The 27,449-nt window shown below is 39.8% G+C and overlaps 3 protein-coding genes and 1 long non-coding RNA gene across 4 annotated transcripts in view; 3 read left to right on the top strand and 1 right to left on the bottom strand.

Moving 5' to 3' along the window:
- Positions 1-28: 28 nt before the first annotated feature.
- Positions 29-9,261, top strand: LOC135119157 (uncharacterized). Its single transcript, XR_010278013.1, has 2 exons — positions 29-591; positions 9,159-9,261. It is a non-coding gene; the product is annotated as an uncharacterized LOC135119157 (long non-coding RNA).
- Positions 4,101-8,359, top strand: LOC135119156 (suppressor of cytokine signaling 4-like). The gene is made up of 3 exons (XM_064042977.1): positions 4,101-4,339; positions 4,665-4,782; positions 5,496-8,359. Exons 1-3 carry the CDS (start codon positions 4,118-4,120, stop codon positions 5,609-5,611), a joined length of 456 nt encoding a protein of 151 aa, XP_063899047.1. The 5' UTR covers positions 4,101-4,117; the 3' UTR covers positions 5,612-8,359.
- The window catches only part of LOC110380860 (grpE protein homolog, mitochondrial), a 120,007-nt gene continuing 101,349 nt past the window's right edge, over positions 8,792-27,449 (bottom strand). Inside the window, exons 2-8 of the mRNA XM_064042976.1 lie at positions 18,247-18,424; positions 16,876-17,029; positions 16,051-16,164; positions 15,173-15,313; positions 14,332-14,415; positions 12,006-12,120; positions 8,792-11,243 (exon numbers count right to left, since the gene is read on the bottom strand). Coding sequence (XP_063899046.1) covers positions 12,016-12,120; positions 14,332-14,415; positions 15,173-15,313; positions 16,051-16,164; positions 16,876-17,029; positions 18,247-18,335 — 687 coding nt within the window. The 5' untranslated portion in view covers positions 18,336-18,424 and the 3' untranslated portion in view covers positions 8,792-11,243; positions 12,006-12,015. The remainder of the gene's footprint in view (positions 11,244-12,005; positions 12,121-14,331; positions 14,416-15,172; positions 15,314-16,050; positions 16,165-16,875; positions 17,030-18,246; positions 18,425-27,449) is intronic.
- Positions 18,868-27,253, top strand: LOC110380867 (pyridoxal phosphate phosphatase PHOSPHO2). The gene is made up of 4 exons (XM_049848415.2): positions 18,868-19,248; positions 24,334-24,522; positions 26,316-26,534; positions 27,027-27,253. Exons 1-4 carry the CDS (start codon positions 19,099-19,101, stop codon positions 27,186-27,188), a joined length of 720 nt encoding a protein of 239 aa, XP_049704372.2. The 5' UTR covers positions 18,868-19,098; the 3' UTR covers positions 27,189-27,253.

Genomic DNA, 27,449 nt, shown 5'->3' with positions numbered 1-27,449 from the left:
CTCTAAGTATTATCGCCATTATCCTCCAGTAGCTAGGCTTTAGTTTATCTGGGGACGGGAAATTCCCCCGGGACCATCCCAGATCCCGTTTGGAGAAATATTTCAAAAGCCCGTTTACCGAAGAACGCTATAAGCTACTTATCCAGGTGCGCGGAGTTACCTCAGGACACGGGCGACAAGCTACGGGGTTTAGGTAAGAAATAAAAGTCATTTTGTAACAATAATCAACTATATTTGGAACTACTGAACTCAACGACTGTGCTCAACTATACATGGAATTCTACAGAAGCGAGAGAGAGAAAATCATTTACTACATGATTACAAATCACATTTGACTCTTAAATTATCTGGCTAGCCCTTTCCTTACATGACGGGGTCGGCTTCAAGTCTAAGCGGATGCAGCTGAGTACCAGTGTGTCACATGGAGTGACTGCCTATCTGACCTCCTCAACCCAGTTACCTGGACAACACGATACCCTTTGGTAAGACTGGTTGTCAGACATTCTGGGTTTGGTCTTACAAAGCCTTTAATATAACTACGTTTTTTATATAATAATTTCGCTATTTTAACCGACTTCAAAAAAGGAGGAGGTTCACTATTTGTAGGTTCGGTTAATTTCTAGAGTCAAATATAATTTGAAATCATAACAATTTCTGTCAAAAATATTTTCAAATACCACCATTTTGTCTAAACAAGAAATAAATAAATACAGAAACTTAATAATTTAACAAATAAATGCATTAAAAAACTCTCTCTCGTAATTTTAAATCTAATTAGAGCTCTCGTCAAGTAACTGTGCCGATCTGAAAGTCGTCGTTCAGACTTTAGTGAAGTTATAAGCAACCACGGAGGAAGGAAACATTTTTTTATTTTATTTATTTATTTATCTACATACATTTACCATTACAGGTTACCCCAATGCGATAAATGCGCCTTAATTAACATATAAATTATTTATACTAAAAACTAAAGTATTTATCTACTATCTATAAGTAATAATAAATAATGCATTCCTTGTGAATTGACTCGGAGAACAATAAAATAGATCCGTTTCACTCGCTATGAGGTTGAGCATGCGGAGTGCACGCCTCCCTTAACAGGTTAGTCCGAGCGCGCGGCACCACTAGCAGTGCACATAGCGGAGATGCCATAAGGAAGGTAGGTCAGGCGCCTTGGAGCGTGCACTTGGAGAGGCCTATGTATGATGCCGAGGATGACTCTATATAACACGTGTCTCCGGTCTCGCAGGCACGCTCCTCCTCCGCGACAGCGCGCAGGAGGAGCACCTATTCTCGGTGTCGTTCCGCAAGTACGATGATGAGGATGTCTCTATATAACACATGTCTCCCCTCTCCAGGCACGTTCCTCCTCCGCGACAGCGCGCAGGAGGAGCACCTGTTCTCGGTGTCGTTCCGCAAGTACGATGATGAGGATGTCTCTATATAACACATGTCTCCCCTCTCCAGGCACGTTCCTCCTCCGCGACAGCGCGCAGGAGGAGCACCTATTCTCGGTGTCGTTCCGCAAGTACGATGATGAGGATGTCTCTATATAACACATGTCTCCCTCTCCAGGCACGTTCCTCCTCCGCGACAGCGCAGGAGGAGCACCTGTTCTCGGTGTCGTTCCGCAAGTACGATGATGAGGATGTCTCTATATAACACATGTCTCCCTCTCCAGGCACGTTCCTCCTCCGCGACAGCGCAGGAGGAGCACCTGTTCTCGGTGTCGTTCCGCAAGTACGATGATGAGGATGTCTCTATATAACACATGTCTCCCTCTCCAGGCACGTTCCTCCTCCGCGACAGCGCAGGAGGAGCACCTGTTCTCGGTGTCGTTCCGCAAGTACGATGATGAGGATGTCTCTATATAACACATGTCTCCCTCTCCAGGCACGTTCCTCCTCCGCGACAGCGCGCAGGAGGAGCACCTGTTCTCGGTGTCGTTCCGCAAGTACGATGATGAGGATGTCTCTATATAACACATGTCTCCCTCTCCAGGCACGTTCCTCCTCCGCGACAGCGCGCAGGAGGAGCACCTGTTCTCGGTGTCGTTCCGCAAGTACGATGATGAGGATGTCTCTATATAACACATGTCTCCCTCTCCAGGCACGTTCCTCCTCCGCGACAGCGCGCAGGAGGAGCACCTGTTCTCGGTGTCGTTCCGCAAGTACGATGATGAGGATGTCTCTATATAACACATGTCTCCCTCTCCAGGCACGTTCCTCCTCCGCGACAGCGCGCAGGAGGAGCACCTGTTCTCGGTGTCGTTCCGCAAGTACGATGATGAGGATGTCTCTATATAACACATGTCTCCCTCTCCAGGCACGTTCCTCCTCCGCGACAGCGCGCAGGAGGAGCACCTGTTCTCGGTGTCGTTCCGCAAGTACGATGATGAGGATGTCTCTATATAACACATGTCTCCCCTCTCCAGGCACGTTCCTCCTCCGCGACAGCGCGCAGGAGGAGCACCTGTTCTCGGTGTCGTTCCGCAAGTACGATGATGAGGATGTCTCTATATAACACATGTCTCCCTCTCCAGGCACGTTCCTCCTCCGCGACAGCGCGCAGGAGGAGCACCTGTTCTCGGTGTCGTTCCGCAAGTACGATGATGAGGATGTCTCTATATAACACATGTCTCCCCTCTCCAGGCACGTTCCTCCTCCGCGACAGCGCAGGAGGAGCACCTGTTCTCGGTGTCGTTCCGCAAGTACGATGATGAGGATGTCTCTATATAACACATGTCTCCCCTCTCCAGGCACGTTCCTCCTCCGCGACAGCGCGCAGGAGGAGCACCTGTTCTCGGTGTCGTTCCGCAAGTACGATGATGAGGATGTCTCTATATAACACATGTCTCCCCTCTCCAGGCACGTTCCTCCTCCGCGACAGCGCGCAGGAGGAGCACCTGTTCTCGGTGTCGTTCCGCAAGTACGATGATGAGGATGTCTCTATATAACACATGTCTCCCCTCTCCAGGCACGTTCCTCCTCCGCGACAGCGCGCAGGAGGAGCACCTGTTCTCGGTGTCGTTCCGCAAGTACGATGATGAGGATGTCTCTATATAACACATGTCTCCCTCTCCAGGCACGTTCCTCCTCCGCGACAGCGCGCAGGAGGAGCACCTGTTCTCGGTGTCGTTCCGCAAGTACGATGATGAGGATGTCTCTATATAACACATGTCTCCCTCTCCAGGCACGTTCCTCCTCCGCGACAGCGCAGGAGGAGCACCTGTTCTCGGTGTCGTTCCGCAAGTACGATGATGAGGATGTCTCTATATAACACATGTCTCCCTCTCCAGGCACGTTCCTCCTCCGCGACAGCGCAGGAGGAGCACCTGTTCTCGGTGTCGTTCCGCAAGTACGATGATGAGGATGTCTCTATATAACACATGTCCCCTCTCCAGGCACGTTCCTCCTCCGCGACAGCGCAGGAGGAGCACCTGTTCTCGGTGTCGTTCCGCAAGTACGATGATGAGGATGTCTCTATATAACACATGTCTCCCTCTCCAGGCACGTTCCTCCTCCGCGACAGCGACGCAGGAGGAGCACCTGTTCTCGGTGTCGTTCCGCAAGTACGATGATGAGGATGTCTCTATATAACACATGTCTCCCTCTCCAGGCACGTTCCTCCTCCGCGACAGCGCGCAGGAGGAGCACCTGTTCTCGGTGTCGTTCCGCAAGTACGATGATGAGGATGTCTCTATATAACACATGTCTCCCTCTCCAGGCACGTTCCTCCTCCGCGACAGCGCGCAGGAGGAGCACCTGTTCTCGGTGTCGTTCCGCAAGTACGATGATGAGGATGTCTCTATATAACACATGTCTCCCCTCTCCAGGCACGTTCCTCCTCCGCGACAGCGCGCAGGAGGAGCACCTGTTCTCGGTGTCGTTCCGCAAGTACGATGATGAGGATGTCTCTATATAACACATGTCTCCCTCTCCAGGCACGTTCCTCCTCCGCGACAGCGCGCAGGAGGAGCACCTGTTCTCGGTGTCGTTCCGCAAGTACGATGATGAGGATGTCTCTATATAACACATGTCTCCCTCTCCAGGCACGTTCCTCCTCCGCGACAGCGCGCAGGAGGAGCACCTGTTCTCGGTGTCGTTCCGCAAGTACGATGATGAGGATGTCTCTATATAACACATGTCTCCCCTCTCCAGGCACGTTCCTCCTCCGCGACAGCGCGCAGGAGGAGCACCTGTTCTCGGTGTCGTTCCGCAAGTACGGGCGCTCGCTGCACGCGCGCATCGAGCACTACGAGCATCGCTTCAGCTTCGACTCGCACGACCCCGCTGTGTTCGCCGCGCCCACTGTTACTAAGCTTATTGAGCATTATAAGGTGATATATGGCTTTTATTATATAGCTTTCTAATGGTCAAAGAATATTTAAAATCGGTCCAGTAGTTTTTGAGTTTATCCATAACAACCAAACAAACAAAGTTTTCCTCTTTATAATATTATTTTATTGAATAGTAAAAAGAAAGAAATTAAAATATAGCCTACACTCGTCAGATAGTGTAGCTTTAACAGAGAAAACATTTTTAAAACCGGTTCAGAAGTATGAAGAATTTGTTTGTTTCAATGCACTGATCTCTCTTCTCAAGAAAATTCTTTGACCATGAAATACCCCCATTTATGAAGGTCATGACTACATACCTCCCCAGGACCCCGCGTGCGTGATGTTCTTCGAGCCGATGCTGACTGCTCCCCTGCCGCGCAGCCAGCCCTTCTCGCTGCAGCAGCTCGCACGAGCCGTTATTGTGTCGCATACTAGTTATGACGGTAAGTCATCTGCCTAGCCGCTTCCTATGTTGTACAGTACCTGTGTGCCGCGAGGAGCGACTGCCTATCTGATCTGTTCAACCCAGTTACCCGGCCAACCTGAGATATACTTACAAAGTACATACAAACTTAGAAAAGTTGCATTTGTACTTGTCTGACTTGGAATCGAACCCACACACTTAGGCGGTTAGTGCTTTATCCACTAAGCCACAACGAAATTTTTTTTATATACATGGTTATCAATCAAAAGTCAAAGGTTTTATTTCTTATGGACCTAAGAAGATAGCTAGATGCACGGTTCTAAAGAGTTTGCCTGGAGAAGAACAGGCAAGAAACATCATAGACACTCTTTTTTGCAAACTGTCTTCAAAATGGTTCTATAAGTAATATCATCATCCTCCGAGCCTTTTCCCAAACTATGTTGGGGTCGGCTTCCAGTCTAACCGGATTCAACTGAGTACCAGTGCTTTACAAGAAGCGACTGCCTATCTGACCTCCTCAACCCAGTTACCCGGGCAACCCGATACCCCTTGGTTAGACTGGTGTCAGACTTACTGGCTTCTGACTACCCGTAACCACTGCCAAGGATGTTCAATGACAGCCGGGACCTACAGTTTAACGTGCCATCCGAAACAAATGGTTCTATAAGTAATAAAATTAAATAAAAACTCTTGTATTTATGCTGATAATAATGCTGATGCTATCCTCCCCAGGAGTGGAAGGCCTGCCTCTGCCAGGGCGTCTCCGGCAGTACCTGAAGGAGTACCACTACCGGCAGCGCGTGCGGGTACGACGCCTCGAGCCAGACCTGTACACCGCGCAACACTAACTCTAATCACTATATGCCTTATATATTATGTTGTAAGCTCTAACCGTGCCATTCTGTCAACTAATGTTATACAGTGGTCATAGTCTAACCGTCAGTTGCACAAAGCTCCATCTATACTAATATTATAAAGCTGAAGAGTTTGTTTGTTTGTTTGAACGCGCTAATCTCAGGAACTACTGGTCCGATTTGAACAATTCTTTCGGTATTAGATAGCCCATTTATCGAGGAAGGCTATAGGCTACTTTTTATGCGAGTTCGTGCAGAGGTTCCCACGGGATGCGGGTGAAACCGCTGGCAGAAGCTAGTTAAAGTTAAAGCTTCTTTAAATCTATGGCTAACTCTTTCTTTGTCAACTAGATAAAATGTGTCAGTAATAGATTTAATGGAGCTTTGTGCAACTGACGGAAAATCATCTATAAAAACCGGCCAAATGCGAGTCAAAATCGCGCACGAAGGGTTCCGTACCATTATTTAGAAAATGAGCAAAAAAATCACGTTTGTTGTATGAGAGCCCCCCAAAATATTAGTATTTGTTGTTATAGCGGCAACAGAAATACATCATCTGTGAAAATTTCAACTCTAACTATCTCGGTTCATGAGATACAGCCTGGTGACAGACGGACATTGTTCATTGTTGTTCATAAAAATATTGGCCACTTTATAATATTAGTATTACAGAAATGAATATGGTTTTAGTATGATAGTAACACAAAATTCCTACGTTGTAACGTAGATGTAATGCCATCGATTTCAAATATCACTTATTTCTATATTCAACAGTTTTTTTTTTTCAAAAATAGTCTGAAAGCAAGTTTCAGTATTTTGAACTTTATTTCTTGATAAATAGAGTTTTTAATACGAAGCTTTTTGTATCAGTTTGTTTTAATTTTAACCTTATAACAGTGGGCATAAGATTCAATATACAAAATCATGGAATTAAGACAGAAATATGTTTTATATAGGTATATATCGAGTGTGTCAATCCTAATCATATTAAATCCTATCACATATACTTTATGATATTCTATGGCGGATTGTAAAAAAAATAACCTAATCCCTTCAGTGGTTTAGCCACAGGAGTCATTTTTCGTTTTGATAATTTACAACATCATGTGTAAAGCAGAGATAAAGTTATGAGTATCGAATGTTTTGATCAGTTGACAGCTGTCAGTTTTCAAGGGAGAATTTCCGTTGTTTGTACTGACTGACTCATTAATCACATTTTTATTCTATTTACTTCGTTTGAAAAATTCTTTATTTCTTATTTTTGGGTATTTTTCTTTCATCATCATCCTACTGCCTTTATTGCAATTTTATTTGGGGTCGGTATCTTATTTCTTCTATATTAAAGTATTTAATTTAATATGATTAGGTTTGACTCACTTTATATATAGACGAAGAATTGTAACTACAAGTATCACAGTTCGATGCTCGATTGATGCAAAGTTGTTTCTTTACAAAATATCAACTACAGTTAGTAAGAGGTGTATTTGAAATTCTAAAATGTCTGAAATGTTAAGTAAATAAATAAAATATGCAATATTGAGTGTATATTATGTTTTTTACACAATATTTTTAACCGACTGCTGTAAAAGAGGTTTTTAATTCGACTGTTTTTTTGGCAAGTGATGAATTTTGGAAAATGTGTTTTTATTTGTAGTATCTAGCATAATATGCACATAATATTGTTTCTAAACTAATAAATATCAGTAACGTCTTATTATTATTATTAAATAAATAATTTTTATTCATACTGGCAACTGTATTTCGATATTAATATTTTTTATTGTGTTTGCAACACCTTTTTAATAGAAAATGTTTTCAAATCATGGTTTTAAATTGTGAAATTATTTAAACTATGGTTTCTTATATTACGGCCTTTACCAATATTCTATGTGTGTGTTAATTTGCTTACCAGAGAAAGAATCTTAGACACCATTGACTGTGTGTCGGATGGCACGTTAAACTGTAGGTCCCGGCTGTCATTGAACATCCTTGGCAATCGTTACGGGTAGTCAGAAGCCAGTAGTCTGACACCAGTCTAACCAAGGGGTATCGTGTTGTCCAGGTAACTGGGTTGTGGAGGTCAGATAGGCAGTCGTTCCTTGTGTCACACTGGTACTCAGTTGCATCCGGTTAGACTGCAAGCCGACCCCAACATAGTTGGGAAAAGGCTCGGAGGATGATGATGACTATAGATATAATTTTGATATTAGACCCATACAAGTAATGTCAATTTCCTATTTCTATTAAGCAATACGATATATATAGATCGAATATTGAGAAAGGCTGTTGTTGACCAATTTATATTTATCGTGAAAACCTATTAATATCAAAATATAGTACGTTTATAGTTTTAATGTACATTGTAAATTACTGTAAAATAGTTTAAAAAGTAAATATAATATTAATGATTATTATTTAAGTTGTATTTTTGGTGTAGACTATCGGTGTGAGCGACTGACGTCACTCTTCTATCTTTCGTGAATAGCATGGAACTCTGTTCAGTAATTCTTGAGTGTGAGACACACAGATAGACTGACAGTTTTAAAAATGATTCAAAACCTTTTCTGCTTACCGTAAGTTTTAGTATACAATGCTGAACTGTTGCACGACAGTCGGCCGACAGTTGCGCGACAGTCGCTCACACCGATCGCCACCAGTTTACAGTTATGACAAATGTATTATTAGCACTTTGTGCGTACAAAGATAATGAAATAAAAATCAACAATATATTTTAAAATACAATTTTTAGTTGTTTTTCTTTTATTGAGGAATATTCCCGAATGCAGAAGAAACCGTTTAGTATGATTAACCGACTTCAAAAGAACCGGCCAAGTGCGAGTCGGACTCGCACATGAAGGGTTCCCTACCATTATTTCTAAAACGGACAAAAAAATCACGTTGATTCTAGTTTTCAGTATTTGTTATAGCGGCAACAGAAATACATCATCTGTGAAAATTTCAGCTCTCTAAGTATTATAGCCATTATCCTCCAGTAGCTAGGCTTTAGTTTATCTGGGGACGGGAAATTCCCCCATGACCATCCCAGATCCCGTTTAAAGAAATATTTCAAAAGCCCGTTTACCGAAGAACGGTATAAGCTACTTATCCAGGTGCGCGGAGTTACCTCAGGACACGGGCGACAAGCTACGGGGTTTAGGTAAGAAATAAAAGTCATTTTGTAACAATAATCAACTATATTTGGAACTACTGAACTCAACGACTGAGCTCAACTATACATGGAATTCTACAGAAGCGAGAGAGAGAAAATCATTTACTACATGATTACAAATCACATTTGACTCTTAAATTATCTGCCTAGCCCTTTCCTTACATGACGGGGTCGGCTTCAAGTCTAAGCGGATGCAGCTGAGTACCAGTGTGTCACAAGGAGCGACTGTTACCTGGACAACACGATACCCCTTGGCAAGACTGGTTGTCAGACTTTCTGGGCTTGGTCCTCTTGCTTTAATTTAACTACGTTTTTTATATAATAATTTCGCTATTTTAACCGACTTCAAAAAAGGAGGTTCACTATTTGTAGGTTCGGTTAATTTCTAGAGTCAAATATAATTTGAAATCATAACAATTTCTGTCAAAATTATTTTCACAAACCACCATTGTTTTGTCTAAACAAGAAATAAATACAGAAACTTAATAATTTAAAAAATAAATGCATTTAAAAAACTCTCTCTCGTAATTTTAAATCTAATTAGAGCTCTCGTCAAATAAGTCTGCCGGTCTGAAAGTCGTCGTTCAGACTTTAGTGAAGTCATAAGCAACCACGGAGGAAGGAAACATAGCGGAGATGCCATAAGGAAGGTAGGTCAGGCGCCTTCTTGTAGCTCAAGCAACGTGCGGTAGACGTGATCAGTTGCTAGAACTAACGAGACGTTCGGGTTCCTTGTCAAATCAAAACCAATCTGTCAAAGATTGGTCTTGATTGATTGGTGATTTTATTTTGAAAATGGGCGGGGTTTTTTAGCTAGTAACGTTTCGCGTCCCCCTCGCACCCGCATGTTGTCGCGCTACTTTCTTAGGAGATTTTGCGTTATGTCATCTCCGCTAGTCATTTTGTTCTCTATGCTAGTTTCATATCGGGACGGCAAAATTATTTGAGGAGAACGTAAATACATATAAAACCAATATGTTTGAACCATTCAAATATATACAACATATCTTTGGGTTTACAGACATACTCGTACATTGCAAAACAACCAACATTTTGATAAAAACCGCTCTTATATTACATGAATTTTTCAAAATTTCACACACACAGACTGTTTTTACAAAATATAACACTGCACTTTTTTGTCAAAAAATACATTTCCAGTATTTTATTTTGTAAAATTAGCAATTTCTCATATGAAAAAACACAAAATAAAGAGGTATCTTGAATTTAATTTTTTACATTTACACTATTTTTCGAAGTCACAAAGTCCTGTTTTGTCCACCATTTAAGAAAACCCTTGCCAATTTAAGTACAAGACTTAATTTAAAACTTAAGCAATTCACAATGTTTCAAGTCGTTACCATTTCACACTAAAAAGCTCTTCGTGATAATTTCATACTGGCCAAAATTTTAAGTCCACCAACAACATATAAGTCAGTTTTCTAAAAACAATTGCTTACTTTAAAATTCAACTTTTTTTACTGTGAAGCTAGGATGTGAAACCTACTTGTCCAAATCGTTTTAGGAACTAAAATCCCTAATAGTTAGTTTGAATTTATGATAAACGACTGTTTTCCTTAGTCAGACTTTTATTGTGAATGAGCCCAAATAAGTTCCACGAATCGCTATACCAAGAATAGTGTATGAAACAACATAAAAGGATTTTAATATAAAAAAAAATGCATTTTCAATGACTTGGAAAAATACTCAAAATAATCAGGGTTTAACGAAAACTTTTTGAAGGCTGACAACATACAATACAATACAATCCAATCCGACAAAAAATAAGTTCATATCAACATTTCAAAATGTCTACAACTTGGTTCTATAATATAAATAAAGAAAAAAAAAACAGGTTTTTAAACATTATAATATCATCCAAACCCAGAGAGGGAGATTCCACCAAAATATATTGCAATGTGTTACTGTTTGCTATAGCGAGTAGACTACTAGGCTAGGGGCTCAATTCTGCTAATTGAATATAGTGTCAATTGGATTTATTACACACCATTGGTTTGCCATTGGTCTGCTATTGGTCTATGGGGTAGTCTGCTTTACAATTGTAAATCAATTACATGTAATAAGATTCATTATTGAATCACAGAAAAGGATAAAAACGTTTATTTATAACATATAATGCCACATGCTTCAATCGTAATTGAGTCGTGATTGAATCTCAGTTGGATATCAAATGTATGTCGCTTAAGTATAATTAGCAAAAATTGAGCCCCAAAAGATACATTTGGTGTAAACACAGTGGTGGAATCCCACTTTTAGGACGCACTATTTTAACTTCTAAATCTAAGCACAATTTAGGAAGTCGTTATCTTAAAAAAATATTAAATGTACAGACTTTTTTATTATTATATTTTGTGTATGTAAGTATTAAAATTATTATTTTATCCTTTTGTGTGGGCTAGATCTAACAATCCCCGTAGTTAGGCATCGATTCTAAACCTGGAACAAAAATATTCATATTAATGTGTGAAATATATAAAAAACTAATTATTTTTTGCGTTTTTACGCCAAAATTACTTCATCTTATCGAGAGAGCTGCAGGTTTAATCAGCTAACAAGTCCTAGTGTCAGAGTGTTCTCATATCCGCCTAACGGCCTCTGACGTGGAATGCCACTATTGAACCGATTTAATAGAAAGGTACTCAGTCAAAATCTTGAGAAAGGACTTTTATACAGGTGCGGCGAACAGCTAGAAAGTTCCGAGACTACTGAACCAATTTGAAAAAAAAAACTTTCAAGGATGGAAAGCTACACTCTTCCCGAGTAACATAGGCTATTATTCTATCACGATACGGGCAGTAGTTCCCACGGGACGCGGGTGAAGAAATAGTTAGCACAGTTAGGCTACTTTTCATCCCGATTCGTGAAGTAGATAGTTCCTGTGGGTGAAACTGTTAGCAGAATGTAGCCTTACTATAAGTTTTCCAAGGGTGTATATTACAATTCCACGTCAAAGGTCGACAGTATTTGAGTAAACTCTGACGCATAGATTGTTGGAGATGATTAGCGGCCGTTTTCAATATTTAGAGATAGGAGTTTGACGTTATTTGCCATAGGCGACGCACGGGAAGATGTAAACCTCCGTTAAAACGAACCTAATCTGGGTAAGGGGACATCTGGCCCACATGAAATCTGTCCTAAGGGCGAGATGTCCCCTCTGTTGAGACGTAGGGTTCGTCAGCGTCGCTACATGTAACTCACGGGTGTGCCATCACTTGGCGACGCCGACGAGTGCGGGCCGCACGCAGCGCTCGTGCAGCTTGTAGCCCACCTTCGACACCGCCACCACCGTGCCTGCCTCCGCGCCTTCCACTTCCTGCAAAATTATACCATGTTGCTATAAATATAGGTCCTGGCTGTCATTGAACATCCTTGGCATTCGTTACGGGTAGTCAGAAGCCAGTAAGTCTGACACCAGTCTAACCAAGGAGTATCGGGTTGCCCGGGTAACTGGGTTGAGGAGGTCAGATAGGCAGTCGCTTCTTGTAAAGCACTGGTACTCAGCTGAATCCGGTTAGACTGGAAGCCGACCTTAACATAGTTGGGAAAAGGCTCGGAGGATGATGCTATAATTCCTCCTCATCATCATCATTAATTTAAGAGCCCAGTTCTTGTCGGTGCAGCTCCTTCCATTTACACCTATCTAGCGCCAACTCCTGAACTTCCTTATACGTCACAACCTTCACCTTTTCTTAATTCGTCCTAGCTGAATCAAAATCAAAAATCGTTTCTTGAAACTTGGCTGCCAAACGAATGTTTTCGAATGTCAGAAATTTACAAAAGACAGCCCCCAGAATGCCCACCCTTCACCACTTCCTATGTGTTTTTGCTGGGAATATTATCCCGATTATCGATATAATACACAAGCATTTGTGCTAACACAGGTGCACTCACTGTTCTAGACTGTTCCTTCACTCTCATAGCGCGATGGGACAACAATCCGACACCACCAGAGAGAGATCACAAGCACGACCGATATTAACGCATGCTCTCCGATACACGCGTGTATCAATCACCAACATCCAGGCTTGTGAAAGTCTTCTAAAACCCACAAAGCGATCCAGGAATAAAACCCGAGACCTCGTGCTCGTGCTCAGCAGCCGCACTTGCGACAGCTAGACCAAGAGGCAGTCATGATACGACATACAGTATGTATGGTATCTAACTGCCTCGTCGGTCTAGCTGTCGCAAGCGCGGCTGCTGAGCACGAGGAGCCGAAATCGCTTTGTGGAGTTTAAAAATATTCACAAAGCAGACCATAGTCTGCAACACCCGTGCATCAGAGATCACATTAATGTCGGTGGTGCTTGTGATCTCTCCGGTGGTGTCGGGTTGTCGTCCCATCGCGCGCAGAGAGTGAAGGAATAGTGAGTGCACCTGTATCCAAGCAAATATGCGTGCACTATAGTATATCCTAATACGATATGGTACAAGGTACGGTACACAGCAGATATGATACGGATAGTTTGTACTTGAAAACGCGTAAACTTTATTGTTTTTTAAGAAAAGATGAAGTTGAAAACAGCAGAACGTTCTTATTTTGCCATGAATATCTTTACGTGAACGTTCTTATTTAGATTTGATGTAATTTTTGAGAACTCGTTAATAAAAGTTCGACTATTACTTTACAGCCAGCCTTTTGGGCACGATCCGATTGGGATTAGTTTTTTGATACATAGTTTTAAATTTTCCCCTTTTTTATTATTTTTGTAAAAATGTATGTAGATTTAATTTGTAATATACATAGGTATGTATGTAGTTGTAGTGATGTAAATATCATTGTAAAATATAAATTTGCTTTTAAATAATTATAGATATTTACAGTAAAATGGACCAGAGTATATACATGACGGCGCCACCGTCGATGTGTCAACCGTCGATCTGTCAACGGTGGACCTTATATAAAGCGGCGCGCGCGCACGACTCGGGTCATTCGTTCGCCGACCGTTGCCGAGTGCACACCTCCCACGTGATAATTTATTTCTTTAAAATTAATTGCAGTGACTAATATTGTGTTAATTGGAATAAACCAAGTGATTGTGTGAAGACCTCTTTGTTGTATTTAACGACTAGCCGATTTCCCGCAGTTTCACCCGCGCGCCGTGGGAGCTACTGCCCGCACCGGGATAAAATGCCTATGTTACTCGCAGGTAATATAGCTTTCTAATTTTGGAAGAATATTTAAAATCGGTCCAGTAGTTTTTGAGCCTATTCATTACAACCAAACTAACAAACAAAGTTTTCCTCTTTATAATCCTACTAATATTATAAACGCGAAAGTTTGTATGTATGGATGTATGGATGTTTGTTACTCTTTCACGCAAAAACTACTGAATGGATTTTAATGAAACTTTACAATAATATAGCTTATACATCAGAATAACACATAGGCTACAATTTGTAAATATATTGTTCGAAATACTAAACCTGCGCAGACGAAGTCGCGGGCACCAGCTAGTATTAGTATAGATGTCGGATCCTGACGCCGACATACACGTATATACAAGTTTGTAATAAATAATATTACCTGTTGGAATAAAGCTTCGTGTAGATTGGGGTCGAACTTCTCGCGGAGAGGAGACACAGATACCAGACCGTGTCTGCTGAACACCTGCCAAATACAAAATAACATGTTACATCTTATTTTTTTATGGGTGTGGCAGTGTTGCCAGACTTTGGAAACTTTTGACTGACATAAAACGGTTTTTTCGGTTGCTATATAAAGTATTCTTAAATATTTCTCCTACCCACATATTTGATACAAGAGGAAGGGTATAAAAGGCGTCGCGCACGTGAGACTTCGGTCATTCGTTGCTTAGCTTTTGGATGCAAAGGACGTTTCGCTGTATCATTTTGTGTCGGTTTACGTACTTTAGCAGTAGTTAGTGTAATTGTTGCTTTTCTTTATTCTAATTAAATCGTTTGTAAGAGATTAAAACTGGTGTTGTGTGCTACTGTTCTTTTTTAATTTACACCGCTTCTGATCCATAAGAGTATTCATACTAAAAAAATCTGATCGGGGAAAAATTGCATAATTAGTTACTTTGTTTGTGTTTAAAAGTTCGTTTGTAGATAACATAAACAATTTGAAGACAACAAGGATGAAAGAGCGAGCTTGAATTTAACTACTCTACGACTTTCTCCACGAAAAGCAGGACATTTAATTTTATAAAAAAATTGGGATTATCCCGCCACAAGTGGGACGTCTGGCAACGCTGGTAAGGGGTCACACGGGACGTCAGTGGGGGTTCACACGCGACGTCAGTAGGGGGTCACACGCGACGTCAGTAGGGGGTCACACGGGACGTCAGAAGGGAGTCACACGGGACGTCAATAAGGGTCACACGGTGTTATTGTGATGTCATTACCTGCGTGAGCTGCGCCCGAGTGAGCCGCACTCCAGAGTGCAGCGAGCGCAGGGCTGCGGCGGCGCCGCCCTCCGTGCCTCCGCCCTCCGACACCTCGCTCTCTGGTACGCTCTCGGCGGCTGCTGCTAAAGTGTCTGCTACCTGGAGACGATAGAAACAACATTAATATTGTATTTCTTTAATCAGGCTTACCAACTATATACATACAATCATAAAAATATGGGAAAAAATCAATCAGTGTATGTTCTTATATTAAAGGTAGGCTCAACAATATTTTTAGGCGGTTCAAGTAAAAGTATAATTAAGTAGATAAAAATAATAAAAGAAGTAAAGAAATTGAGTAAAAACAATAAAACTTTAAATAATACAGTACTAGCTGTTGCACTCGAGTCCTGGGGAAACTTCTTCCAGTACTCGGATAAAACATAGCCCATGATTGTTCTTCTCCATAGAAAGCTACTTTTGGAATGGGCAACTAGAATCAAACTTATTTATATTTTTGACATTCATAAGTGTTTGTGAAGGCCTAAATGAAATAAAATGCAAAAAAATGAATGCAGATAGTGTGGCTTCCTAACAGAGAAAGAATCATTCAATTCAGTTCAGTAGTTCCAGAGGCATTAATAAAGAAACTGAAAAGCTTCCCTCTTTATAATATTAGCATACATAGATTCATTTATATAAAATTACTTCACATACCAGGAAAAATACATATAACCTCTGTAGCTTACATTTCCAAATTCCTATAGAAAATGGAGGTATACCAAACAAGAACTCTCGCACACCCTAAACGGCAGTCTTCAAACAATTTGTTAGAACAGCCGCTACAGCGCTTGTATTTGTCCTGGGAAGAGTACAGTGGAGGTGGCTACACTCACGTCAAGTAGATCCTTGCAGAAGCTCTGTATGGCGAAGGACTTGGCGTCCTCCACCTGCTTCATCATGCGACGCCGCACGTTCTCGCCGTCCGCTAGAGCGCGTTTGTATTTGTCCTGGGAAGAGTACAGTGGACGTGTTACAGCCTTTTCAAACATTGCCGGATTCGTGACGACAGAAAATAATTGACAACTGACAGTGCAAAAAAGATGTTAAAAACGGCGCGATACTGCCCATACAAAACAAGCTGTTACGTGCAGAAAATCCGTATGGTATGAAAATATTTTGAGGCTCTATGTACACCAAGATGGAAGCTCACTGCAGTGAATCTGCTAGCAGTTTTAGTATATAAATCCATATCAAATATTAAGATGTGGGCCTTAGTGGCAGCACGTTTCTAAGAGATGTTAATGTATAAAAAATAAAAAAAAATATAAAAAGATCCCGAAGAATTGAGAACCTCCTCCTTTTTGGGAAGTCGGTTAAAAAACAATGAGTTAGCCTCATTGTTTTTAAAATTATCATGACATGAAACAGGCACCTGCTTTGCTGTCGTACTCCATCAAAATACATATGTCTATAGTCTGTTTTTTAATCTCGTAGACTAAATTGACACTTGCAAAATGTCAAACTTCCAAATAATTTTGTTAGCTCTGTGGTGCAGTGTTGTACTTACGATACCGGTTCGTTGAATCGTAACTTTTTATCTATAAATAGACGAATTTACTATAATGAATATTAAATTCGTCTATTATAGTCTATTTGTCAATTTAGTCTACCAGATTAAAAAACAGACTATAGGGTATAGATAACTCTTATATACTCGCTTCAAAATCCTTAACTTGTGTTCTCAGCGTGTTGACCTCGGCAGTCAGACTCTCAATGTGCTTGTGGCACTCCTCTACGGTGCCGGGGAGCTGCTTGTTGTCTGCCTCGGGCTCCGCAGCCTTCTCTTCTGTGCTGTATCTGCATACTGCACTTCTGTGGATGAGAAGATTATTGTAAACAATTGATTGAAGAAGATTGTATAAGTTGGTATAGGATGGCCTAAGTTCACCAACACACTCATTTACTTTGAAAATTGAATGTAATAATTGTTAGTGAGTAATTTTTTTAAGGAAACTGACTTTTAATTAGTTGGTGAACTTGAATTTAAATATTTTTTATTTCTTATAGACCTATCACAGGTACAAACAAATATTTAAAGCAAGTAAAAAATCAGAAATAAATTACCAAGTTTAAAAACAATTGAATAATGAAATTTCATTCAATTCTAAGTACTGCTCAAACACAATTCTATACATATCACATGCACCTAAATTGCTGTGACAAATAGATTTGTATGAACAACTTAAGGCCAGTTTCTTCATCAAAAGTAAAAGTCAAAGTAATGTCTAAAGTAAAAGTAACAGTCAAATTCGTATTTTCAAGGCTAAAGTGACAGCAAAACTAATAGAAAAAATGAATTTGACCATTACTTTTACTTTAGACATTACTTTGACTTTTACTTTAGCTTTTACTTTTGATGAAGAAACTGGCTGTTAAAGTTAACTAGCAATTTTGTATTTCAGGTAAAGTGTATCTGTGTGCGAAAGAGCTTATCTCAACAGTGGATAGTTAAAAGTTAAATTATGATGGTATAACATAAATGGAACTTAGAATTTAATAATTCTGTTTACAGCATTTTTAATCTTATTTTTAATCATATTTTACAGGTTTACTGAACACAAGTTAGTGTTTTATCTACATATAGATAAAAATGTGGTTAAGACTTGAACTTTGAACATAGGAGTTTTATATTGTTTATAGCTATAAGTAGAGAGATTTTATATACTGCTGGAATTTAAAGATTAATGGAAAGATTCCTACAAGTCATGATCCATTGTAAAGGTAATAAAATGGATATCTTTAATAGCCTATTGTTTTTACTATTTACAAATACATGTTAAGCGTTCCGACGACAAGAGGAATGCTATTCTAACTTAGTAAGTTAATTTTAAATTACTTTAAGAAGTTATATAGTAAATATTGCATCAGCAATTTTATAATAGTTTTTATAAAATCCTAGCAAAAGAAAGAAGGTCAAACTTTAGTTTTGCTTTCTTGACTTGTTTTTGACACTTTATTTAATTATTTTTTCCTGAAATTTAAAAATTGTTTCGTGAACATAACCTCAAAATTTGGTTGCGCAATTTCACCTGTATACATTAGCTCGAAGCGTCCTCAACGGTGATCCGGCAACATATTTGGCAAGTCTACCCACTGAATACACATTTAATGAAGCCATTGCAATAAGTGTTATGTAATTATTTACAATTATTTCTAAAATAAATTCCCGTAAAAAGAGGTTAGGATGCAGCTCTGAATTCTTCAACTGTCAAGTTTTTTTTTAATCTTCTACGACGATGACAGCCTGAAAGAGTCATAGACAGATGAGTTTGGAAATCTGTACGACGTCTGGAATGAAATCTCTTTTATATAATTTTTAATGATTCTATTAATTATCCAAAGAGGTGCTATATGCGCACTGCAGGTTATGATATTTTTATAGCTATATTTAAACAGGTAAATCGAAACGATAAGCATATTTTATATTTTTTTATGCTTAAGCAGTGTTTGTAAGAGTAGCAGTTGAACTTTGATTCAAAACTTAATTATAAACTATACTTGATTGTAAAATTAATTTGTATTTGTATAATCATTTGACTAATCAAGACAGCGGTTTTCATAAATCTTAGATCATATTGAACATATCGTATGAATATCCGAACAAGAATTCCAAGGTCACGTCAAACTCAAAATCAATAACGTCACGCCAGCTGATAGCTGTCAAAATTCACAAGTATTTTGCGATTTTGTTGCGTCTATTAGAAAAACCTTTCAATAATGATTACATCATCCGTAATTCTTCCGTCCCATGTCTCGATGTCTATTGACGTCATTAAACGAGTTCCCCATTCACGAGGCATCGCTTAGGACTTCAGAGATTTGAGTAAAATCTCCTTCAGTGCGTTACGGGTCGTTGTGTAGTGCGCGCGGAAAATTCAAATATGGCGCATTCGTCTTTGATTATTTTCGATTTTGATCGTACGATAGTGGACGCTGACTCTGACGCGACTTTAATAGATAAATTAAGGGAAAAGCAGCCTCCGCCGGAGTGGGAAGCCGGAAACCATGATTGGACTCCTTATATGAGTGATGTAAGTTTTTTTTTGCTTGGCTGTATGTTCATTGCTCTCATGTGCCTATTTTTTTCACGTAAAAGCACGAGCGCTTAGTTACATTTTTGGGTATTATGATTTTTTGTTGTATTTAATTTTGCCTAGCCATTTCCCAAGTAGAAAGAATATGCTTCTATAAAATAATTCCTAGATGTAGGCACTTTTTGTCATGGAGTACCTATTGTCTTAACTTAGGTACTTATTGGAAACATCAGTGGCTTTTGACTTATTGCTGAAAGAAAGTAGAAGTACCTACCAGACTACTTTGTTTGTTTTTCCGACTTTCTTTGTTACGAAAACTGCTTTTAGAAAGCTCACAAATGTATGTTTGTCAAACTGAGAAGATCCTTTTTTGAAATCGGTTAAAAATAGGACTCGATTTATTGATTGGTTACACTTATTATAACTTTCAACGTATTTTTCTCTACTAAGTATAGGATTCAAACATTGGCCTTCATATATGGATGATTTTATGACAAATACCTAGGTATAATATACCAACTTATTTACCCTTTAGTTATTTTTATTATAATACATATTTTCCGCTTTCAGATAAACCGGCAAATTATGCATTTTCATAGTTATTATCTGGCTAATAAAATCGACATTTATAATTATTAGTCATTGTAAATGTCTAATTATCCTTTATGAAAGTTTAATCTTTTTATATATTATGGAAAATAAAGTAATGTTAGTTACACATTTTATAACTAAAGAATGGATGATTTTCATGCAGTTTCGATCACTTCATTAACGCATACACACGACAATATTGACAAACACTTCGTTTTCCCGCGGGGATCCGATTCCCGTGGGGACTATTTAGTGTCCATACATGAAGAAAGAAAAACTATTTATTTCCACAAAAACACTCAAAAGCGACGAAATAAACTAATAACAAACAACACAGAAAAACGCTGCAGTTGCGTCATCCTGCGAAAAAGGGCCAGCGCTCAGCATAAATGCTGTGCCTCGCGCACGCAGGCACGGGACAACAGCGCTTTTCAGCGCTGACCCGCGTGTCCTTGCCTCGGAAATATAATAATTTCCGAAACAACCCTACAAATGTTTTAACGCTTTCTCGGCAAGGGACATGCACTAAATGAGAAAATTTTTACATTAAAAACAGAAACACAAAATAAAAATATATAAATACATGATAAAATATAGCCTACGATCCTCGGGAAGAGTGTAGCTTTCCAACGGTGAAATAATTTTTCAAATCGGTTCTGTGGTTTCGGACCTTTTGGGGTACAAACAAAAAAAAATCCTTTTTATTATAAAAAATATTTTTTAGCGGCCTGATACATTCTTCGCTACGTAAACAAATGAAGAATCCATCTACTAAATAGTCCGAACAAAACCTAAACATTTGATTTTCATAGGCCGTTCCTGAGGTAAAATTACAGCGAAAAGTGACATAGCAGAAACTTGACTCACATATACATATTTCAGTTAAAAGCACGTGCTTCCAGGAAAACGCGTAAAACCGCGGCACAGAGCTAGTCACTAACATATTTGTCATGTTCAAGGTCAGTGCGTCACCAATTGATGAAAGTTCCTATTAAAACTAAACATTACGGCTAGACTAATAAGGTATAATTAGAATTGTTTATTTTGGACACCCCGATTGGTTTTGGAGGCCATAATCTGTAAACGGACTGTTCAAAACCAAAAATATTAACATTATTCCAACTTATGGATTCTCCTGTCATTCATAACTTCATCATCTCCCGAGCCTTTTTCCCAAACTATGTTGGGGTCGGCTTCCAGTCTTATAAACCGGGTGCAGCTGAGTACCAGTGTGCCGCAAGAAGCGACTGCCTATCTGTACTCCTCAACCCAGTTATTAGGGCAGTTCGATACCTTTTTGTAAGACTGGATGTAAGATTTATCTATGTAAGCACTTAAATATATTCTAGCATTACCTCTGGGAATGTAGCTCTTAAGATAAGCAAACACTAGGTCTATTCAACATGGTCACGAGGGAACAAGTAGACCATTTAATAATAGTTTTAAACAATGGTCTGATACAAGCTACTGACGTTTAGGAATTAACATTAAGAGTGAGTCATTTTAACTATAACGATAACAAAAACCATACACCAATACCATACCATGACACCAATGACTGTGTTTCGGATGGCACGTTAAACTGTAGGTCCCGGCTGTCATTATGGGTAGTCAAAAGCCAGAAAGTCTTGACAACCGGTCCTGCCGAAGAGCATCAGGTTGCCTGTGTAACTGTGTGTGGGTTGAAGAAATCAGACAGGCAGTCGCTCCTTGTAGCACACTGGTACTCAGCTGCGTCCAGTTAAACTCGAAGCCGACCCCAACATAGTGTTGACCTACAGTTTAACGTGCCCACAACGAAACACTCTTTTCCTCTTTATTATAGGAGTATAAATATAAATAACTACTATACCTATCGTTAAAAGGGTGTGCTAGGCTATAAGAACTGTGAGTCATGTTGGTAATAAATGTAGTTTTACACGACGTGTTGGGCTACCCTTGCAAATGGGTAATAAAAGGAAGGTAACTTACCCATCGTAAATTTAGAGAAAGTTGACTTTCAAACGATGAGGTAATTTTACATGGAACTTAATCGACCCTGGCAGTCCAATACCCTTTTTTTTAACGACGTCAAAAAACATCAAATGCCCCCTCCCACTGTGGGTTAGCAGCGGTGAGGGAGTGTCAGACTCTTACTGACTAAACACCGTCGTGTTCCGTCGTAGGCCTTTTATGTACCAGGGCCGCGGTATCTCTGTCGAACAATCCCGCAGCCCAAATCCAATACCCCTTAATGAGACTGGTTATCAGACTATTTGACTTCTAGTTAGCTACTAGTAACGACTGTCAGAGATAACAAAACCACCAGAATAAATGGTACTAATAATATAAATGCGAAAGTTTGTACATATGTATGGACGTTTGTTCCTCTTTCACGCAAAAAACAAATGCATTTTGATGAAACTTGGACATAATATAGCATATACATAAGAACAACATAAAGGCTACTTCTTATCCGTCTACCGCAGAGTCCGTCTTCATAAAGCGGGTGAAACCGCTAGTCAAGTTATAAATAAACAAAAGGGCAAGGTGAGCACTTACCTGTTCCATCAAAATACTCGAATAGTATCCAAAATTATCTATCTCTTAGTTTTGGCAGAGTGACAATTTGCCTAACCTTGGCTGTGGGCGATGCCAGTGAAATTATACTGTCTAATTTATAAGAGGAAGCGGTAATGAAATAAGCTTGTAGGACCTCATCATGACAAGATGGTAACGGTCGCCCTGTGTTTTACTTAGACGCCAACCTCATACGTTCAGATCGGCAGACTTATTTGACGAGGATTGTAACATATTGTTACACATTCGACGACAATCCGACACGACCGACATAATCAAATCACTTATTTCTTTGCAATCATGGGCTCTAAGCTCTCCGACACACGTTTGTATCAATCACCAACTTCCAGACTACGGGCTTCTTTGTGAAAGTTTCTAAAACCTACGAAGCGATTTTGGTCCGACCCGGCAACGAACAAGAGGCCGTGCGTGCGACCAAAGTTTCTAAAACTCACAAAGCGATTTCAGCCCGACCCGGGAATCGAAACCGAGAACGTGCGTGCGACCACTAGACCACCGAAGCAGTAGTTTCATATTATTAAATCATCATAATCTTATCCGCCGAGCCTTTTCCCAACTACATTGGGGTCGGCTTCATTCTAACAGAATGCAGCTGAGTACCACTGTGGTGCATGGTCAGCCGACCCCAACATAGCTTTTTGAAAAGATTAGGCAGATGACGAACACCAATGGAATTCAGCTAAATTCATAGGCAACAACTAGTTTCATTTTAAAGTAGGTACGTTCTATGTTGCCAATAGTTTTTACTATACCTACATACTTATGTACATTGTCACGTGTATCTCAATATAATTAGATCGATAAAAATAATTAGATTTCGTGAGAATGCGTGGGTATTCCCTGCGGTATGTATGGCGGAATATTAATTACAATGTGTATGTTCGTTGCGTGATTGTATGCTAATTAATATTAATTGATTAAAACAATTAAAGTTCTTGGCATTCATATCTTTGGGACTTAGGTATTATAATAATTTAAGAATGTATTTCTTCAGTTCTAAAATCATCATCTTTTGCCAAGTATGTTGGGATTACGATCGGCTCCCAGCCTAATCGGACTCGACTCAGCTATGTATCAGTGTTTGACAAGGAGCTATCTTACGTCCTTAGCCCAGTTACTCCGGTAACCCAATACCCCTTGGTCAGATTGGTTTTCAGACTTTCCGGCTTCTTCAGTACCAAAATAACTAAACCTTGTTAGCATGTGTTCGCGTGCAAAGGTAGCAGTTTCGCGGACATTTTGGAAAGTGCGATTACACGAGAAGATATTATGTACATTTGTGTGCGACACAGTACCGCACATACACTTTAGATGTCTTACAAACCCACCTTTTGCCCAAGTTTAGGAAGTTTTTAACTTAAAATGTGAGCGAACCGAGGGAAATAAAGCTAGTAAGTCTATATGAGATGTATAACAAAGAATCACAATGCCCAAGTGTGATATAAATTAGCACTTGCACTCTTATGAATCAAAGTACATTCATACATATACGTTTAAACGTGACTCTTTGTTCTATTAGCATATAATAGTTTATCGATCTACCACGATTTGGAAGACTTTTTTTATCTGATGGGAAATCATCAAATGACCCCTCTCGCTGTGGGTGCAGCGTGAGAGAGAGTCAGACTCTTAGTGACTAAAACCCATCATGTTCCTTCTTAAGCCCTCTATGTACCAGGGCCGCGGTAACTCGCGCGAACAATCCCTCAGCCCCGACAGGCTTTGGCCCAAGGACGTGGTTCTAGATGTTTGTTTTGTATGTTCGCTTGATTATTAATATAAAAGATAATTTTCAAGTTGCGATAAAATCAAAAACCAAGAACATAATTGAGAGCTTAGAATATTTTAATAGCTAGACTACTCATCAATCAATTTCATACCCTAATTAAATAAATTCCTCATCATTTCCAGGTATTCGAGCACGCGTACTCAGCAGGGCTAAGCCGCGACGACATACTCCAGTGCATCGGGTGCATGAAACCCACGCCAGGAGTGAAGGAGCTCATCGCTGCGTGCGCAGAGGAGGGCTGGCATATCGTTATCATATCGGATGCGAATACCGTCTTTGTGGAGCACTGGCTGAAGGTCAATGGGCTACGGGTGAGTTTCAGACTCCTCATCATCTTTCGAGCCTTTTTCGCAACTAAGTTGAGGTCAGTTTCCAGCCTAACCGGATGTAGCTGAGTACCAGTGCTTTACAAGAAGCGACTGCTCTGCCTGACCTCCTCAACCTAGTTACCCGGGTAACCCAATACCCCCTGGTAAGACTGGTGTCAGACTTATTGGCTTCTGACTACCCGTAACGACTGCCAAGGATGTTCAATGACAGCCGGGACCGAAGACGGACAGAAGACCTTGATAAAAAGCAGTTATTTCTTATTATAAAACAAATAATTTTACGTCAGACTTACAATGATGAAATATTGTAGTGAAAATTACAACTCTACATATGTAGACAAGTTTAATTAGCAGTTCCATAGTAAGTAATAGTGCACTATAAAAGTAATAGTTTGTTTGTACATATGTTACAAGCATGTGACTCAAAAACAAAAGCATTCTAATGACGAATTATAACTACTTCATCACCATCATCATCTCAGGCATAGTACGTCCACTGCTGAACACAGGCCTCCCCCTTAGATCTCCACAGATACCTGTTGGAGGCGACCTGCATCCAGCGTCGACGGCGACCGACATAAGGTCGTCTGTCCACCTTGTATAACTACGTAGCTGTAACTTATTCCCGAAAAAAAGTAACCTGTGTCTAACCTGGGGCTGTAAACTATCTATGGGCCACTAAACTTTCATAAGCTAGGTACATAGTAGTAGTAGTAAGTGTGTAAATAAAGTAAATACGTTAATATTCTGGCTAATAAATGTCGATTAGCACAAAGAAAAAAACATTTTTTTCAAACAAAGTAAATAGAATAACAATTTGCGAGAATTAGAACACCATATTAAATTAATATGGTGAAATATGGGCCTCCAAAATTTAAGTTGCCATCGACTCGCCAAGAAGAAGAAGAACACCATATCAGAGTCAGTCATTACAAACAACGGCAATTCTCCCTTGAAAACTGACAGCTGTCAACTGCACAAAACATTCGATACTCCTAACTTTATCTCACATGATGTTGTAAATTATGAAAACGAAAAATGACTCCTGTGGCTAAACCACTGCATAGATTAGGTACATTTTTTAACAATTCGCCGTAGAATATCATAAAGTATATGTGATAGGATTTAATGTGATTAGGTATGACACACCCGATATAATCAAGTACATAAAGTTGTACAGTCAACTTCAGGTCAGTGGTAACAGTTTTATAGGAAAATCGTACTTATTACTATTGAGTTAAGGTGCATGACAGTTACCACTGATGTGCAGTTTACTGTACAAGAGGAAGTTAACAGTTTCCAAGACAAATCGTTCTAATTATACCTTTTATTAGAGGTATACTAATGTATCTGAGTAAGCACGTGAGGATTTTCAAGGATTCTTTACATATCTGCCTATCGGTGGGTTCCAATAACCTATCTGATGATTTGATTACTAAATATAGGAATTTGACATAACTTGTATGGGTGGTATGTGAAATTCTATTTCTAGTAAGCAATCAGATAGTTTAAAATGATAAAAGCAATATATTACCGTGCCAAAAATTTACCTAAAGTCGATAGAAATCCATATACTTATGGACTCAGGAAATAATCATACTGAAGTATGTAAAGATAATAAAAAAATACCCCTAATTGGGCCCCATAAGTTCCGATCCTGCGAATGCCACAGTCACTTATTTTTACACCTTTTAAAAATTTTCGACCCTCCTAACTTTCGTCAACAACCCCAAAAAGAAATGAAAACTATCTAATTTTACCTTTTCTCATTCCAGGATTGCATAACAGAAATAATAACGAACCCCGCACACTGGGCAGGCGACAAACTGCTAATAAAGCCTTACATGCATCAGACAGCCTGTGCTCGGTGTCCGCCGAACCTCTGCAAGAAATCTGCCCTCCTCCAGTGGACTTCTAAGGCTAAATATGAGAAATATGTGTACTGTGGAGATGGGAGAAACGATTTCTGTCCTGTTACTGTCTTGCCTGAACATGTAAGTAAAATTGTCAGCAAGTGCCTCTTTACAATTCCGTCGGAGGCCGTCTGGTGGATTTGGAAAAACTCTGACACCAGCTAATAATGTGACAATAGGATAATAATTGAACCTCAATAGCAATTAAAACCTTAGCTGGCATTCTTCTACTAATATGAGACTAATCTTATTCCATTGATATTTCATTGGTTTGCCATTGTTCTGCTATTTGTCTTAAGGTTAGTTTGCCCAATCATATTGCAATCGTAAAAAATTTGCAGGCAATATGATTAATTATTAAGTGACAGAAAAGGATAAAAACGTTTATTTATTTAAAAGAAAAAATAGCGGAATGCCACATACGCTTCAATCGTATAGTTGAGTCGTGATTGGATCTCAGTTGGATATCAATCGTATGATGCTTAAGTAAAATTTGCAGAACCATGCGCCAGTACATCTTACTATCACTTACTTATATTTGTACCTACTAAAAAATATTTTTCTCATTTACAGGCAATCGTATGTCCCCGCATGGGCTACCCCCTCCACGACCTTTTAAAGAAGGACTCATCTTCCTCCACCCCGCTGGTAAAAGCTAAGATACTGCCCTGGGTTCACTTAACCACGGTCCTCGATACACTATACCCGGGGCGGATAGGAAGGATTGACATGTGATATTATAGTTAAGGTTTTTTTGTTAATGTTTAATTCTTAAAGAAATACATTATTTTATTTGTTGAAATATGTTTCTTATATACCACCCTTTTTTTTTTACGACGTCAAAAATCATCAAGTGCTCCCTCCCGCTGTGGGTTAGCAGCGGTGAGGGAGTGTCAGACTCTTACTGACTAAACACCGTCGTGTTCCGTCGTAGGCCTTTGTACCAGGGCCGCGGTATCTCTTTCGAACAACCCGCAGCCCCGACTTATACTTACC

This window comes from Helicoverpa armigera, chromosome 30 (genome assembly GCF_030705265.1).
Source record: "Helicoverpa armigera isolate CAAS_96S chromosome 30, ASM3070526v1, whole genome shotgun sequence".
NCBI classification, from domain to species: Eukaryota; Metazoa; Arthropoda; class Insecta; order Lepidoptera; family Noctuidae; genus Helicoverpa; species Helicoverpa armigera.
The sequence above is the reverse complement of the archived record's forward strand: the minus strand, read 5'-3'. Positions and strand labels throughout refer to the sequence as shown.